Below are 16,793 nucleotides of genomic sequence, written 5' to 3'. Positions count from 1 at the left end.
GAAAGTGAAGAGGAACTGAAAAGCCTCTTGATGAAAGTGGAGAGTAAAAAAGTTGGCTTAAAGCTCAACATTCAGAAAACGAAGATCATGGCATCTGGTCCCATCACTTCATGGGAAATAGACGGGGAAACAGTGGAAACAGTGTAAGACTTTTTTTGGTGGGGGGGGCTCCAAAATCACTGCAGATGGTGACTACAGCCATGAAATTAAAAGACGCTTACTCCTTGGAAGGAAAGTTATGACCAACTTAGACAGCATATTAAAAAGCAGAGACATTACTTTGCCAAAAAAAGTCCGTCTAGTCAAGGCTATGGTTTTTCCAGTAGTCATGTATGGATGTGAGAGTTGGACTGTGAAGAAGGCTGAGCACCGAAGAATTGATGCTTTTGAACTGTGGTGCTGGAGAAGACTCTTGAGAGTCTCTTGCACTGCAAGCAGATCCAACCACTCTGTTCTGAAGGAGATCAGCCCTGGGATTTCTTTGGAAGGAATGATGCTAAAGCTGAAACTCCAGTACTTTGGTCACCTCATGCGAAGAGTTGACTCATTGGAAAAGACTCTGATGCTGGGAGGGATTGGGGGCAGGAGGAGAAGGGGACGACAGAGGATGATATGGCTGGATGGCATCACTGACTCGATGGACATGAGTCTGGGTGAACTCCGGGAGTTGGTGATGGACAGGGAGGCCTGGCGTGCTGCGATTCATGGGGTCGCAAAGAGTTGGACACGACTGAGCGACTGAACTGAACTGAGAAAGCTGCTTAAATTTTAATCAGGTAAACAGTATTCTTTCTATCATAATTATTTTTAAACTTTTAATGAAGAAATACTTTAATTCAATTGTTTAGAACCTGGCTCCCCAAATTATGACACATTCTGCTTAAATCACACAATATCAGATACAAAGAGTAACACCCACTTCCATATGGAGAAAAGTCTCAGCAGTTGAAAATGTAATCAGATTTTCGGCACGATAGGTAAAAACACACAGAATTATTTAAAGAAAATTAAATTTAGAAAAACCTTGTTCAAAGAAAAGGGAGCGTTTTGCACAGACTCTGCTACATTAGCTGTCACGATGTAGTGAAAAGAAAAAAAAAGTGTATGACAAATGTGCCTATTGGATTTACATTCTGGGGCTCTGAGAAATTTTACCATAATTATTTTAGGTTTTCTGTTAAAAATCCACAATTTTGTAAATGTCTGATGAAGAATAGTTTTATGAGTTCCATAAATATAAGACCACTACTGCCACATCAAGTCCTCCTAGTAATAAGTTCTGAATCCCTCTGGCCTATTAATAATATTAACAGCTAACATGTGTTAAACTTTTGCTATATACCGGTACTTTTCTACATATCTTACATGCCTTAATTAATTCACAATAACTTATATCTTAAATATTATTAATAACTGCATTTTATTAGTTATTAGGAAGAAACAGAGGCACAGAGGGGCTAACTAATTTTTCCAAGGTCACACAGCAAGAAGACACAGGATTAAACTTAATACAATCTGTCTAGGGTAGTGCTGTTCAGCAGCAACGTGATCCACACATGTAAATCTAAATTTTCTAGTAGCCATGCTAAAAAAATATAAAAAGCAGGTAAAATTTATGACTTACTTAACCCCAAATATTCAAGATACTACCATTTCAACATGTGATCAAATACAAAAGATATTAAGTATCTTACATTCTTCTTTGAGGATTAAGTCTTCACAGTGTGTTGTGTGTTCACACTTAGCAGACATTTCAGTTCAGACTAGCCACATCTCCAGTGCCAGGAGCTCAGAGTGGGGCCGTGAGTACCAGAGCCTGCTCTCTCACCTGCTAGCTAGCTACCAGAAAGGAACCTAAAAAGGTCTTTGTCGTCATTACTAGAGAATATTTATCTTTTCAAACATAGTTAAAATACCAGTAATCTAGCAGCATCCCATCATTGTTTTTCCCCCAGCTGGATCTTGAGAGTGGGACAGAGAAAAAACTTGATCCACTTGGAGAGACAATCCATGTGTGTGCACATCCTGCATCAGCTCTGGTTATTACTATCTTTCCAAGGATGTCTGTACAGCAAACATGCTTGGAACACAAAGACGGGGTCTGCCCTGGCCGGGAGGCCGGATCTGCTTCCTGACCACGGTAACATGTCCTGCTCTGAGGCAGAGCTTGGCGAGGGTACTGGTGGCTGCCTCCTAAGACTGGGGGGTTCCTAAGCTTTGGGATCCTCCACTGTGACACAAACCCGCTATGGGCCTTGGGAGTTAAGAGGAACCAACACCAGCATGGAGCTCACGCTACCTGCTATGCCGTGAGTAAGTGCTTTCTTGTCTCTGATCCAGGAATGTTGTGTCTTCTGCCACATCTATCAAGCTAGAAGGCTAATTTGTTAGTCTGAAAATAGGGTCAAGTCTCAGACCCTTCACTGTTCTTGACACAACTTTGTGTTACTAGGTTCTGAAACAGGCATCTCCCAGAGAAGAGAACTTACATTTTTCGATGGTTAGGACAAAGATCAAATCAAGTTACTGTTTTAGGATTAAGGTTTCAGAAAAATGGCAGGAAAAAAAGCTTGATACGGTTTCCCCGAGTACTACCAGCAGTTAATTCCTGTTATTAGCTTATCAAATTGCCACTTAAATTCCTTCACCGCAGTAAACAACTGTAAGTGTTTTCCGTTTCTTTCACAAAATAGTTACATATACTGTACCTTTCCACAACATTTGGCTTTGTCTATAATCTTCAGGGCAAACTCCTTTCCGGTTGACCTATGAATAAACAGAGGAAGGCCATTTAAAGACATACATCAAAGACACCATCCTTCCTGATTTCCTCTACAGCAGACTCTGGGAAGAAAGACTGGCTTCCTCCTCTATACCCCAGAGAGGATGCTGAGTAAGTGGGGTCTGGGAGAAAAATACCCCCAAAAAGATTTTTTAAAAACCCACAAAGCCACACTATCAATCTCCTTTTATAAATATCAATCATTACAATATTCCTAAGTAACTCACATATTTAAAATAGTGAAATTCTGTTGCATCAGAGCTGGAGGAAGGATATTTTTCCACACTTAAATCTCAAAAATAGTTCCCTTAGGAGACAGAATAAAATTTAGAAAAATGAATCAAAGTAACAGAAAATTTTCTTTTATCAACATCTTTACATGAATCCATTAGTCCATCAGGCCACAATTCAAAGCTGAAAAGTCCTTAGACTTTCACTATCCATTTCTCAGTCCAAACTCCAGTGACGATCTGGTGCCATTTCACCTCCACCTCTAAACACCCCAGGCTGGTACTGGAGACAGCATTTCCTTGGACACAAGAATCTGGGTGATGTTATTTAACCTTTAATCACCTTTAACGTCATTTAAGCTGAACATGCCAAAAATACATCTTTCAGAATTCAGGAGAACAGTTCAAGAAAGAACACTGGTATTCTTGGAATGCATTAGTTCTCCCAATCACAAGCTACATTTGCTAGGGGGCCACAGTATACACTGATGACCTACTTTGGAAGAATAACTTTTATCTAAATTAGTATATGGTATATATAGCGGTAAAGAACCCATCTTCCAATACATGAGACGTAAGAGATGTGGGTTCAATCCCTAGGTGGCAACCCGCTCCAGTATTCCTGCTTGGAGAATCCAGGGACAGAGGAGTCTGGCGGGCTACAGTCCACAGGGCTGCAAAGAGTTGGACACAACTGAAGCAACTTAGCATGCATGTATATATAGTGTGTTAGTCACTCAGTCGTGTTCACATATATGCGTATAGAGTATAAACCTGCTTTCTACTTTGAGAGATGAATCAGGTCTCATCCATGAACCAGAGAGAAATGGGCAAGAATACGATTCATTAAAAAAAAATAAAATCTACTACAGCACACCTGTGGCAGGCTTTGTTCTCAATGCTATAGTTGTATTAATTCATTTAATCCCTGCAGTGAAAGTGAAGTTGCTCATTCATGTCCGACTCTTTGCGACCCCATGGACTGTAGCCTATCAGGCTCCTCTAACCATGGGATTTTCCAGGCAATAGTCCTGGAGTGGGCTGCCATTTCCTTCTCCAGGGGATCTTCCCAACCCAGGGATCAAACCCCGGTCTCCTGCATTGTAGACAGACGCTTTACCGTCTGAGCCACCCCCTCATTTAATATTTAATTTCATATTATCAGTAGTTCAGGATACATGAGTTCTGACTTTATTCAAGATCAGAAACAACCAACTTTTGCACATATGAAAATAATATTTCTGCTTTTCCAGCCTTATTTTAAGGTCTTGATTTCTCAAATGGTAAACAATATTAAAACTGGAAAAGATTCAGATTAGAGTCTTTGCACTTACAGGCTGTTTTTCCAGCTGTTCTAAGTGGTAATTTTTGTTGTAGGGGGTGGGCGGGAGGTGAGTTTTCCAGAAAGTTCTGGTAACTGCAGTTTTTCTGTTTTGCTACATCTTTGGTGGAGGTTTACTGTTCGTTATATGGTACAGAAAGCAGCTCCTTGTCTTCCAAGCTCCTTTACTTAGCTCTGGTACACAGACTGTTGCCCAAGCAACAAGCATCTAAAATATGACTTCTAAAGGCTCATTATAAATCCTAGGCAATATTTGCTTTATGTTATGGGGAAGGGCTTCTCTGGTGGCTCAGACAGTAAAGAATCTGCCTGCAATGAGGGAGATGTGGGTTTGATTACTGGGTCAGGAAGATCCCCTAGAGAAGGGCATGGCAACCCACTCCAGTATTCTTGCCTGGAGATTCCAGGGACAGAGGAGCCTGGAGGGTTACAGTCAAGCTGCCTGTGAGCATGCAAAACCACTTGTCCCTAGGGTGGAGCCTTTGAGAAGGCCTTCTGTTCATTCAGGTAAGAATAAGTTCCAAAGCAGAAATGTATCCATCAGTGAACAAGCGATTATCTTCCCTCACCTGTCCATGCACTCTTTGACGACTGCAAAATTGCCGTCTCCAATAACTTTCCCAATTTTGTATTTCTCAAGAAGAGTCGACGACTCAGAGCACCTGTGTCCATCCACACCTGCAAAAAAGGATAAACGTACATGCTAATGAACACATCACATTTCACCTTGATGTTTACGTATTTGTAAAATAACAAATCTAAATGCACTTCTATATCTATAGTAAAACTAAAAATCCTCTGAGCATATTTTCTTAATAAAACACCAGAATCACCAATTTCCTTTTAACCTTGTTGGCTGGAATCAGAAACCAACAAAATCAAGAAGACTCTTGAGAGTCCCTTGGACTGCAAGGAGATCCAACCAGTCCATCCTAAAGGAAATCAGTCCTGAATATTCACTGGAAGGACTGATGCTGAACCTGAAACTCCAATACTTTGGCCACCTGATGAAAAGATCTGGCTCATCGGAAAAGACCCTGACGCTGGGAATGACTGAAGGCAGGAGGAGAAGGGGACGACAGAGGATGAGATGGTTGGATGGCATCACCCACTCAACGGACATGAGTTTGAGCAAACTTCAGGAGTTCATTATGGACAGGGAAGCCTGGCATACTGCAGTCCATGGGGTCGCAAAGAGTTGGACACGACTGAGTGACTGAACTGAATAAATTCCTGAAACATCAGCTGAAAATAAGTGGTCAACTTTGGGTAATAGGGAAGTCTAACTAAAACTGTAAATTTTTTGTCAATTCTGGGGAAAGGGGAAGTGGGTGATGGTGGGGATTTAATCTTAGACATTTTTTTTCTCAAGATTTTCTAGTAAAGAAAATTCTGGCCAGTCATGAATTAAGTTAAGTTAATGCCAATTTCTGGCTCCAAGTTATCTCAAAAAGAAGGTAGGGGGAGGGGCAGGAAGAGGAAGTGGTTAAGACTGACCACTTTTCACAATGCATCCCCAAGTGGACTGTACACAGCAGACATCAAAGAAAAAAGCCTACTTACATTATCTAAGAAAAACAAAAATCTACATTTAGGAATTGTAGGCAGATTCAGTTCAGTTCAGTCGCTCAGTCATGTCCGACTATTTGCAACCCCATAAACCGAAGCATGCCAGGCCTCCCTGTCCATCACCAACTCCCAGAGTTCACCCAAACTCATGTCCATCGAGTTGATGATGCCATCCAGCCATCTCATCCTCTGTTGTCCCCTTCTCCTCCTGCCGTCAATCTTTCCCAGCAGATTGCCACTGAGGAAAAATAATGGGAACCCAGAACTAAAATTTGAAATTGGGATTGCTTAATTAACACGGATGTGACCCCTGACAACTAAGGCTGAGAAGGTTAACTGGGGTCATGATCTCTTGACTGTTTAGAGAGACCACCACACAGCACACGTGGGTGTGGGGTCCGCCAAGCTCACGTGGATGGCTTCCTTTACAAAAGAGCAAACTTGGAGAACTACCTTCAGGACTCATGCAACGATCAATTTCAGGCCCTCCGTTGACATTGGAAGACGATCGGCCATGCGCAGAAACCTGCTGCAAGAGGACAGTGCTTGTTATTTAGTCAGCCTATTGACCATGTGGGTAAGTTTCCTCATAGACTCATACAGAAATAGAGGGAGCATCCCCTTGCTTCTCATCTCACCCTTCTTCCTATACACAGTCCCACTGATACAATCCCTTTGACACAGGACTTTCAATTGGTATCATGAAAACTGACACTGTGCTCCTCTTCGATACTGTGTTACTTTTGATCTCAATGACCTAAAGAAAAGGAGACTTTCATGGCATCATCGATGAACAAGGGAGTCACCCACAGCACAACACCCTCCAGAGGGTTCAATACCCAGACAGCAGCCCTGGCCCAACCAACTCCTTTACCATCCTAAGACAGTAGGAATTCCTCTGCAGCATCATCAGGATTTTTTTTTTTTTAACTAGGAAACAGGGAAATAAAAGATAAAACTAAATGATAGGTTCCCACCTAACAAAAAGCTGAAGTCCCGGTCTAACACAAATATCTCTATATTTTTCGGTAAACTGAAAAGGCAGAAGAACCAGAGATTAAATTGCCAACACCCACTGGATCATCAAAAAAGCAAGAGAGTTCCAGAAAAACATCTACTTTTGCTTTATTGACTATGCCAAAGCCTTTGACTGTGTGGATCACAACAAACTGAGGCAAATTCTTTTTTTTTTTTTTTTTCAGATTTTTTATTTTTATTTTTAAACTTTACATAATTGTATTAGTTTTGCCAAATATCAAAATGTTTAAGAGATGGGAATATCAGACCCCTTGACCTGCCTGCCTCCTGAGACATCTGTATGCAGGTCAAGAAGCAACAGAACTGGAAACAGAACAACAGACTCGTTCCAAATTGGGAAAGGAGTATGTCAGGGCTGTATATTGTCACCCTGCTTCTTTAACTTATATGCAGAGTACATCATGAGAAATGCTGGACTGGATGAAGCACAAGCTGGAATCAAGACTGCTGGGAGAAATATCAATAACTTCAGATATGCAGATGACACCACCTTTATGGCAGAAAGTAAAGAAGAACTAAAGAGCCTCTTGATGAAAGTGAAAGAAGAGAGTCAAAAAGTTGGCTTAAAGCTCAACATTCAGAAAATTAAGATCAGGGCATCTGGTCCCATCACTTCATGGCAAACAGATGGGGAAACAGTGGAAACAGTGACAGACTTTATTTTGGGGGGCTCTGAAATCACTGCAGATGGTGACTGCAGCCATGAAATTAAAAGATGCTTACTCCCTAGAAGGAAAGTTATGACCAACCTAGACAGCATATTAAAAAGCAGAGACATTACTTTGCCAACAAAGGCTATGGTTTTTCCAGTGGTCATGTATGGATGTGCGAGTTGGACCATAACGAAAGTGAGTGCAGACGAATTGATGCTTTTGAATTGTGGTGTTGGAGAAGACTCTTGAGAGTCCCTTCGACTGCAGGGAGATCCAACCAGTCCATCCTAAAGGAAATCGATCCTGAATATTCATTGGAAGGACTGATGCTGAAGCTGAAACTCCAATCCTTTGGCCACTTGATGCGAAGAGCTGACTCATTTGAAAAGACCCTGATGCTGGGAAAGATTGAAGGCAGGAGGAGAAGGAGATGACAAAGGATGAGATGGTTGCATGGCATCATTGACTCAATGGACATGAGTTTGAGTAAGCTCCGGGAGTTCATGATGGACAAGGAAGCCTGGCATGCTGCAGTCCATGAGGTCGCAGAGTCAGACAGGACTGAGCAACTGAACGGAACTGAAACTGAAAAGGGCTTCCCAGATGCTCAGTAGGTAAAGATTACGTCTGCAGTGCAAGAAATGCTGGCAGACATGGGCAGGGGAAATCCCCTGGAGTCGGAAATGACAACCCATTCCAGTACTGTTGCCTGAAGAATCTCATGAAGAGGAGCCTGACAGTCTACAGTCCATGGGGTCACAAGACTCAGACAAAACTGAAGCAACTGAGCACACATAGGTAAACTGGCTCTGCCTACGACACACATGCTTGTCATCGTTGTTCTTGTTCAGTCGCTCAGTCGTGTCCAACTCTTTGCGACCCCATGAACCGCAGCACACCAGGCTTCCCTGTCCTTCACCATCTCCTGGAGCTTGCTCAAACTCATGTCCATTGAGTAGGTGATGCCATTCAACCATCTCACCCTCTGTCGTCCCCTTCTTTTCCTGCCTTCAATCTTCCCCAGCATCAGGGGATGCTTTTCTAATGCATCGGCTCTTCGCATCAGGTGGCCAAAGTATTGGAACCTCAGCTTCAACATCAGTTCTTCAAACGAATATTCAGGATTGATTTCCTTTTCCTTTAAAATTGACTGGTTTGATCTCCTTGCAGACCAAGAGACTCTCAAGAGTCTTCTCCAACACCACAGTTCAAATGCATCAAATGATAAAATATGCATCATTATTTACTATTATTTTATGTATTATTTATTATTCTGTAGGCTTATGGAATTTTTTTTTTTATAATTTCAAGGGCTATTACACCTCCCAACTCAATCTTTTCTCTTTCTTAAGTTTCTTTCTTTTCTTAAAAAAAAAAAAAGTATTCCTTTTAGGAGTTTACATGGTCAAAGGTCTTACCAAACACTAAGAAGTAATTCTGGCATTTTTTGCTGCTGATAGTTTACACGCTTGTGCCTTCTTCATCCCTGCATTCCCTGTGTGCACCACAGGGCCGGGGAAACACACCGCTCAATTCACACTTGCTAAACAAAAACACAGCCAGCATGGGTCCAGGGCAGGGACCCACCCACCCACGGCCCGCGATCTGGAGGCCTGACATCCACTCAGGTAAAGTGGGAAACCTCACAGAGTCTGAGTTTTGTTCAATCCAGGAAAACCCAATACTTATAACATTCCTTCAAACAGGATCATCCGGAAGTTCTCTGGAGATAAAATACAAGCCTCAGCAATGACAGGCATATAAAAACTGAGCTGTTTCCTCAGATTTCACATAAGCGTACCTGTGTGGATGGTAAAACCAGGAGTGGTGTGTCTTGTTAGGAAACCCAAGGCCACTGAAAACCAGCGCTGAGATGCACCAAATTAGCTCTGCCCTGAGCAATAAGCACGCCTCTCCTAAGCGCGTGTCCTGCACTCCGACAGGTGAGTGGTCCTGCAGAAACGTGGGGGTGTGTGTCCCTGTCTGGCCACCTTCACCTGACGAGAACTGCAGGTGGCTGAACAGCTGGCTTCTCAGAACTCACTCACTCTTTCCTCATAACACATGTCATTGACGGACAAAGTTTTTCAAAATTTAGCCTTTTTGCTTGTTTCCTGTTTTTTTTTTTTTTCCCTGCTAAAACTGAAGGCAATTCCAAATTCAGCAGGAATTCATGCTAGAATGTTTAAAAGTTAGAATTTAAAAACCAAGCCCCAGCTGGAAGGAAAACCACAACATTCCCTGCAGCATTCGTGGATACAGCAGCCACTCCAGTCCGGTCATCCTCGGCTTCTGACACCACCACCAGAGGGCTCCTCAGTCACTGCCAGTCTCCCCATGCCACGATTACTGCCAGAGCAGCTCTTCAGAGGAGACTTCTGATTCCGACCCTAGGATCCCAGAACCTCACTGGGTCTTCGGAACCAACAGAACAACCCTCAGGTCTTCAGCCCACCTGACAATGTGGGAGACATAAGAAACTTGGGTTTGATCCCTGGGTAGGGAAGATCCTCTGGAGGAGGGCATGGCAACCCACTCCAGTATTCTTGCCTGGAGAATCCCACGGACAGAGGAGCCTGGGGGGCGACAGTCCATGGGGTCGCCAAGACTGAGACATGACGGAGTGACTAAGTAACAGCAGCAGCAATATAAATCATTTAGCACAGTCAACGACGTGTAGCACTAACTCAACATTAGTTATCAGTATTTTTCCTCAAAACGCCTAACATAGGGCCTTGAAATGAGTGCATGAGAAAGGCTTTTGAATTGTTGAGTGTACAATGGCTACAAGGGATGTTTCTATATAATTCACTCCAAGTCACTTCTCTCTTCTAATCCAACACTTGCTAGATTGAAAACTGTCACTCAAGGAAATAAGAAATCCAAATTAAATTCTTATCAACTGGATCCTTAATGAACAGTATGAAAATGCAAAAAAGATATGACACTGAAAGATGAACTCCTCAGGTTGGTAGGTGCCCAGTATGCTCCTGGAGAAGAGCAGAGAAAAGCTCCAAGAAGGATGAAGAGGCTGAGCCAAAGCAGAAACAATGCCTGTTTGTGGGTGTGTCTGGTGGTGAAAGTAAAGTCCAATGCTGTAAAGAACAATATTGCATTGGAACCTGGAATGTCAGGTCCATGGTAAATGGGAAGTAGTCAGACAAGAGATGGCAAGAGTGAACAACATTTCAGAAATCAGTGAACTAAAATGGACTGGAACAGGCAAATTTAATTCAGATGACCATTACATCTTCTACTGTGGGCAAGAATCCCTTAGAAGAAATGGAGTAGCCCTCATGGTCAACAAAAGAGAGTCCAAAATGCAGTACTTGAGTGCAATCTCAAAAATGACAGAATGGTCTCTGTTTGTTTCCAAGGCAAACCATTCAGTATCACAGTAATCCAAGTTTATGCCCAACCACTAATGTCAAAGAAGGTGAAGTTGAATGGTTCTATGATGACCTATAAGACCTTCTAGAACTAACTCCAAAAAAAAGATGTTCTTTTCATCACAGGGGACTGGAATGTAAAAGTAGGCAGTCTAGAGATACCTAGAGTAATAGGCAAGTTTGGCCTTGGAGTACAAAATGAAGCAAGGCAAAGGCCAACAAAGTTTTGCTAAGAGAACGCACTGGTCATAGCAAACACCTCTTCCAACAACACAAGAGAAGACTCTACACATGGACATCACCAGATGTCAATACTGAAATCAGATTGATTATATTCTTTGCAGCTGAAGATGCAGAAGTTCTATACAGTCAGCAAAAATAAGACCGGGAGCTGACTATGGCTCAGATCAAGAACTCCTTATTGCAAAATTCAGACATAAATTGAAAAAAGTAGGAAAAACCACTCAGGTATGACCTAAATGAAATCCTTAACAATTATACAGTGGAAATGAATAAATTCAAGGGATTAGATCTGATAGAGTGCCTGAAGAACTATGGACGGAGGTTTGTAACACTGTACAGGAGGCAGTGATCAAGACCATCCCCAAGAAAAAGAAATGCAAAAAAGCAAAATGGTTGTCTGAGGAGACCTTACAAATAAGCTGAGAAAAGAAGAGAAGTGAAAGGCAAAGGAGAAAAGGAAAGATATACCCATCTGAATGCAGAGTTCCAAAGAACAGCAAGGAGAGATAAGAAAGCCTTCCTATGTGATCAATGCAAAGAAATAGAGGAAAACAATAGAATGGGAAAGACTAGAGATCTCTTCAAGAAAATTAGAGATACTAAGGGAACATTTCATGCAAAGATGGCACAACAGAAACAGTATGGACCTAACAGAAGCAGAAGATATCAAGAAGAGGTGGCAAGAATACACAGAAGAACTATACAAAAAAGACTTTAATGACCCAGATAGCCATGATGGTATGATCACTCACCGAGAGCCAGGCAACCCTGAATATTCATGGAAGGACTGATGCTGAAGCTAAAGATCCAATACTTTTGCCACTTGATGCCAAGAACTGGCTCATTGGAAAAGACCCTGATGCTGGGAAAGATTGAAGGCAGGAGGAAAGATTGAAGACAGAGGACGAGATGGTCGGATGGCATCACCGACTCAACGGACATGAGTTTGAGCAAGCTCCAGGAGATGGTGAAGGATGGGGAAACCTGGCGTGCTGCAGTCCAAGAGACAGCAAAGAGTTGGACATGACTGAGCAACTGAACAACAGGTTCTTAATAGAATGAAGATAAGAATAACGTCATTTGGGGGGAAGTTTCATATCTCAAAAGGTAAACAGAAAGATGCCTTTTGATCTCAGCTCACCTCTAGGTTACAGGGATCGGGTTGGGGGGTGGACTGTCGATGCCCGGGGGAGCAGCAGTGGACAGTGGCCTGGCTGACCTGCCTGTCTATACTTCACAACCCAGAACGGGGCCGCCCACACCCTCGGGGCACAGCAGGCTGGGTCTGGCCTGGGCACTGGGCAGGAAGTACCTCCCTTCCTAGCACTCAGAGCCTGGGGAGTGCGTGGGGTGCAGACCCCACCTCCGCCACTGCCTGCCTTTGCCCCACTCTCCTCTAGGCCTGCCAGCTTAGCTCTCCTGGAAGTGGTAACTCTCTTCTCACAGGTCTCTTCCCTGAGCTATGTGAGTAAGTTAGTTCATCACAAGCTGATGTGCTCTGTGTGACTCAAGGGCTCTCTAAGAGAAGTCCGAGAAAGAGGCAAAAAATGCAGGCATCTTTACCTCCCTGTACATGTTCACACGGATGGGTGACTCGCTGGAGTACTGACTGAATTCCCGTGAACCTCAGTCATGTTCTCAATGTTTCTTTTGATTAAATTCTCATTCACACCGATCCTGATTCCCAGCGCTTACAAACTTGGTTGGTGTTGGGATTCAGAGGTGGCAAGGGGCAAAAAAGATACCGGGATACAGAGACGGGGGTGGAAGCTGACAGCGTACCGACCAAAATGAGAACTAGGGTGACGCTGGCCTGAGAGGCGGCCTGGGGACAGCGTGAGGCCGCAGGGCAACGCAAAGGGCTGTTTCCATGTGTATCTGTCAAAGGTCTCACTAAACCGCCAGGAAATGCAGTCTCTCAGCAAAGGCTGATGGCAGGAAGAGCATTGTTCAAAACTCTCCAACAGAATGATACTTTTTTTCAAAGTGCTAAACCTCCAGCATTTAAAAAATAAGAGAGCTAACAGAAGTAGCATATCTGATTACCTGTCCAAACATGTTCCTTTATTTGGGAGAAAAAAAGCTTTCATGAAGAAAATGAAAATGCATACAAAAAATGAGGGAATCATTACATTATAACACAGCTCAACAGACAGAACATGATTAGATGCAGGGACGGTTTTCCTTCCCTCCATCAGTAACAACCAGTGCCGGATTTTTAATGGATGCAAAGATTAGGGCTACGGTCTTTAGAGCCTGGAAGTTTACAGTCTAATGAAGAGGCATATGTGTACATGCAAAACCCTTCCTGGAAACCTCACTGTTCCAGAATGCAGTTCTTTCTGATGGTTTGTAACCCGTGCGCGGGAGCTGTTTCGCTACATCACAAGTCTGCATTTGGCACACCTAAATCACACCTCTACCCTCTAAGTTTGACCTCCCAGCCTGGTGCTCGAGAAGCCAAGAAAAGCTGGCCCATTTACCAAGATCTCTGGACAGATCCCTGGCAAACAAGAAGTGTCCATTGTTACATATAAGGCACTCCTGGTGCCCCGAGAGACATGCAGACAAAGAGGAAGGAAAACAGAAGGGCAAAAGCAAGGACTACAAAATCCCCTCCGTTTACCAGGCAGAATGTATGGATTTTCCCGTCCCTGGCAAGAGAACTATTCTCTTATTGAAGCAAGGAGAGAATAAAATACAGCATTCCTGATTAAACCTGTCCTGTTTCTATTGTCCAACTAAATGTTTTTATTAAAATCTCTTAAAATGCTAAGGTGCTTCATGCTTCCATCAGCAGCCAGGACGCAGAGACAGCATGAAGACACTGCCTGGGTGCTGCGTGTGAACGAGACGCTCTTCAGTAAAGTGTGAACGGATGGTGGGCATGGTAGGGAGCATCTGGACTCTTTCAAGATATTTTCCATAATTACTAACTGGTTCAAAAAGATGCAATACACTTCTCTGGTGGTCCAGTGGTTAAGAATCTGTCTGTGAGTGCAGGCAACACTGGTTCAAACCCTGGTCCAGGAAGATCCCACATGCCTTGGGGCAACTAAGCCAGTGCACCACAGCTATTGAGCCCGCGATCTGGAAGAGAAGCCACCACAATGCAAAGCCTGCCCACCACAGTGAGAGAGCAGCCCCTGCTCGCTCCAATTACAGAAGGCCTGTGCACAGGAGCAAAGGCCCAGCACAGCCAATAAATAAATATCTATATATTTTAAAGATGCACTGATGTTAGAGGTGGGGAGAAGAGGGGACTTGTCTCCTGATGAGGTCATAGAGGGTGAAGAAGGGAAGTGATGGAAAACACCGAAGACCCTGCGAGTGCATCCTCTGCGCCCTCCATCTCCACTGGCCTTCTCTCTGGCGGCGGCAGCCCCAGTTTTATGAGTAAGGAAGGAAGGAAGCTGCACCAGAATCCACTTCTGCTAAGAACTTTAAAAAAAGACTTGAAAACAGAGCAAAAAAAATCTATAAAGTGCCCTCAACTGCCAGCACCATTTAAAAGAGCATTCCTGGCAGACTGAGTACATCTGATGACATGCCAGCTTTCCACATTTTTAGCAAAGAAGTCAGTGTCCTACAGTGAATTTCTTTGACAAGTGGATTATTACTATTTCTATGAAATTTAAAGAGAAATGTTAAATGCTATATTAAAATTGTGAACTTTTGTTTATAAACACGCAATGCTCAGGGGAAAAAAAGAGGCAAAAATAGTTCTATTAATGCTGGTCCCTACTTCATTGTGGTTTTCATAAAAAGAAGCATGTGAACAGAATCTAGCAGATACACTTGTGTAGAGAGTTGACTTTTTTGAATGCATCTTGGAAAATGGCACTGTGATTTTAAGTGGCCTGCTGCAGGGGTCAGAAAACACCTGTAAAGGGTCAGAGAATAATATTTTAGCCTTTGTGGGTCACGTGGTCTTTGTCACAACTACTTAACTCTGCTGTTGTAGTGTGAAAGCAGCCAGAGACCAAATAGAAATGAATGAACATGGCTGCGTTCCAATAAAACTTTATTGAGAAAAACAGGCAATGGGCCAAATTTGGCCACAGGCAAATAAATCCCTGGTCCACAAGAACTTTCTTAGGAAAGCTTTTCCTCTAACATAATTCTTACACTTTTAAACGCTAGAACAGAATAAACCCCAGGGTATGATGTTATAAAGCAGGAGTTCTCTGTCCTTGGCTGTGTATTAGAATTCCCAGGGAAGATCTGAAAAATTCTGTTGCCAGGCTGCACCATGGATTAAAGAATCCTTGCATGTAGGGCCCAGGTCTCAAGATATTTTTAAGCTCCACAGAAGATCTACTGTGTAGCTACGGTTGAGAACCTCCATGGAGGAAGTTTCTTGTGGTAATTATAACTGATCGTTCAGCTACCTTAACTTCTCTCTGTCACTCATCCAGTAACCTAACCACTGTGAGTCATCCATAGCCCAAGGAGAATTTTCTTTCTGTAAGTAAAGGAAAGAAACTCATTGCAATTTATTGAATGCCTACTCTGAGCTAAGTCTTAAAATGAATACTTTTATATCTTATGAATTAGGTATTATTTCATGTCCATTGATCTGTGAAGAAACCAAAGCTCAGAGAGGTTATATATAACTTGCCCAAATGGCACAGCAAGTGTAAATTCAGAATCTAAACTCAGGTCTGGCTGCTGAGCCCAGGAGCTCTTTGGCTAGTCTCACATTACAACCTCGAATTCCTCATGAAGTCTTGCACCCAATACAATTCACTGATCAAATTTTCATTGCGGTATATTTACAACATGCTTTCAGGTTACATAACTATAATCGCCTTCCTATAATTTAGTCAAATAATATCTAAGTCGATAAATAAATACACAGCCTTTCCTCATATAAAGAGGTCTTCAGAAAAAAATTTTCTTTAAAATGATGACCTCCCTCTGAAATGCAGTGGAAGATTCTTTTTTTTTAATCAGGATGCTACATTATTATTTGTACTGATAAATAGATTTGCTTCCATTATCATTTTTTTGTGGTGTTTTTAAAAACTATCAGAAACATCAGTTCCATTAATTAGAAGGAAAACCAGTGTAAAGCAGGCGTCCATTTAACAACAGAAGCTTGGGGCTTCCCTGGTGGCTCAGTGGCAAAGAATCTGCGTGCCAGTGCAGGAGACATGGGTGCGATGCCTGGTCTGGGGGGATCCCATGTGCCTCAGAGCGACTAAGGCCGTGTACCACAACTACTGAGCCTGTGCTCGAGAGCCCAGGAACCACAGCTGCTGAGCCCTTGCACCCGGAAGCCCATTCTCTGCAACGAGAAGCCCAAGCACTGCAACTAGACTGCAGCTACCCCTCGCTGCAATGCAACTCGAGAAACGTCCATGCGGCAACGAGGACCCAGCACAGTCAAAAATAAGTAGATAGAATTATTTAAAAAAAAAAAAAAAAGAGGCTTTATCACTTTCATACTGGATTTGTAATAATGTACTCTGAAATACTTCAGTATTAGTAATGAGATATGAGAACAATTAATCTGAATCAGCACCTAGGGATTCATAACATACA

At 42.8% G+C, this 16,793-nt stretch overlaps 1 protein-coding gene across 16 annotated transcripts in view; it reads right to left on the bottom strand.

Moving 5' to 3' along the window:
• DCLK2 (doublecortin like kinase 2) overlaps positions 1–16,793 on the bottom strand; it is a 186,869-nt gene that overhangs the window by 32,918 nt on the left and 137,158 nt on the right. For 11 of the 16 annotated variants that reach the window (XM_044930504.2, XM_044930510.2, XM_044930511.2 and 8 more), the window contains 3 exons: positions 6,377–6,452; positions 4,924–5,032; positions 2,709–2,766 (listed from right to left, as the gene is read on the bottom strand). In XM_044930504.2, coding sequence (XP_044786439.1) covers positions 2,709–2,766; positions 4,924–5,032; positions 6,377–6,452 — 243 coding nt within the window. The remainder of the gene's footprint in view (positions 1–2,708; positions 2,767–4,923; positions 5,033–6,376; positions 6,453–16,793) is intronic. The other 5 variants (XM_044930505.2, XM_044930508.2, XM_025268157.3 and 2 more) reach the window with 1 other exon arrangement.

Source organism: Bubalus bubalis, chromosome 17, assembly GCF_019923935.1.
Source record: "Bubalus bubalis isolate 160015118507 breed Murrah chromosome 17, NDDB_SH_1, whole genome shotgun sequence".
NCBI classification, from domain to species: domain Eukaryota; kingdom Metazoa; phylum Chordata; class Mammalia; order Artiodactyla; family Bovidae; genus Bubalus; species Bubalus bubalis.
This window is presented reverse-complemented; position numbering and strand designations above follow the sequence as displayed.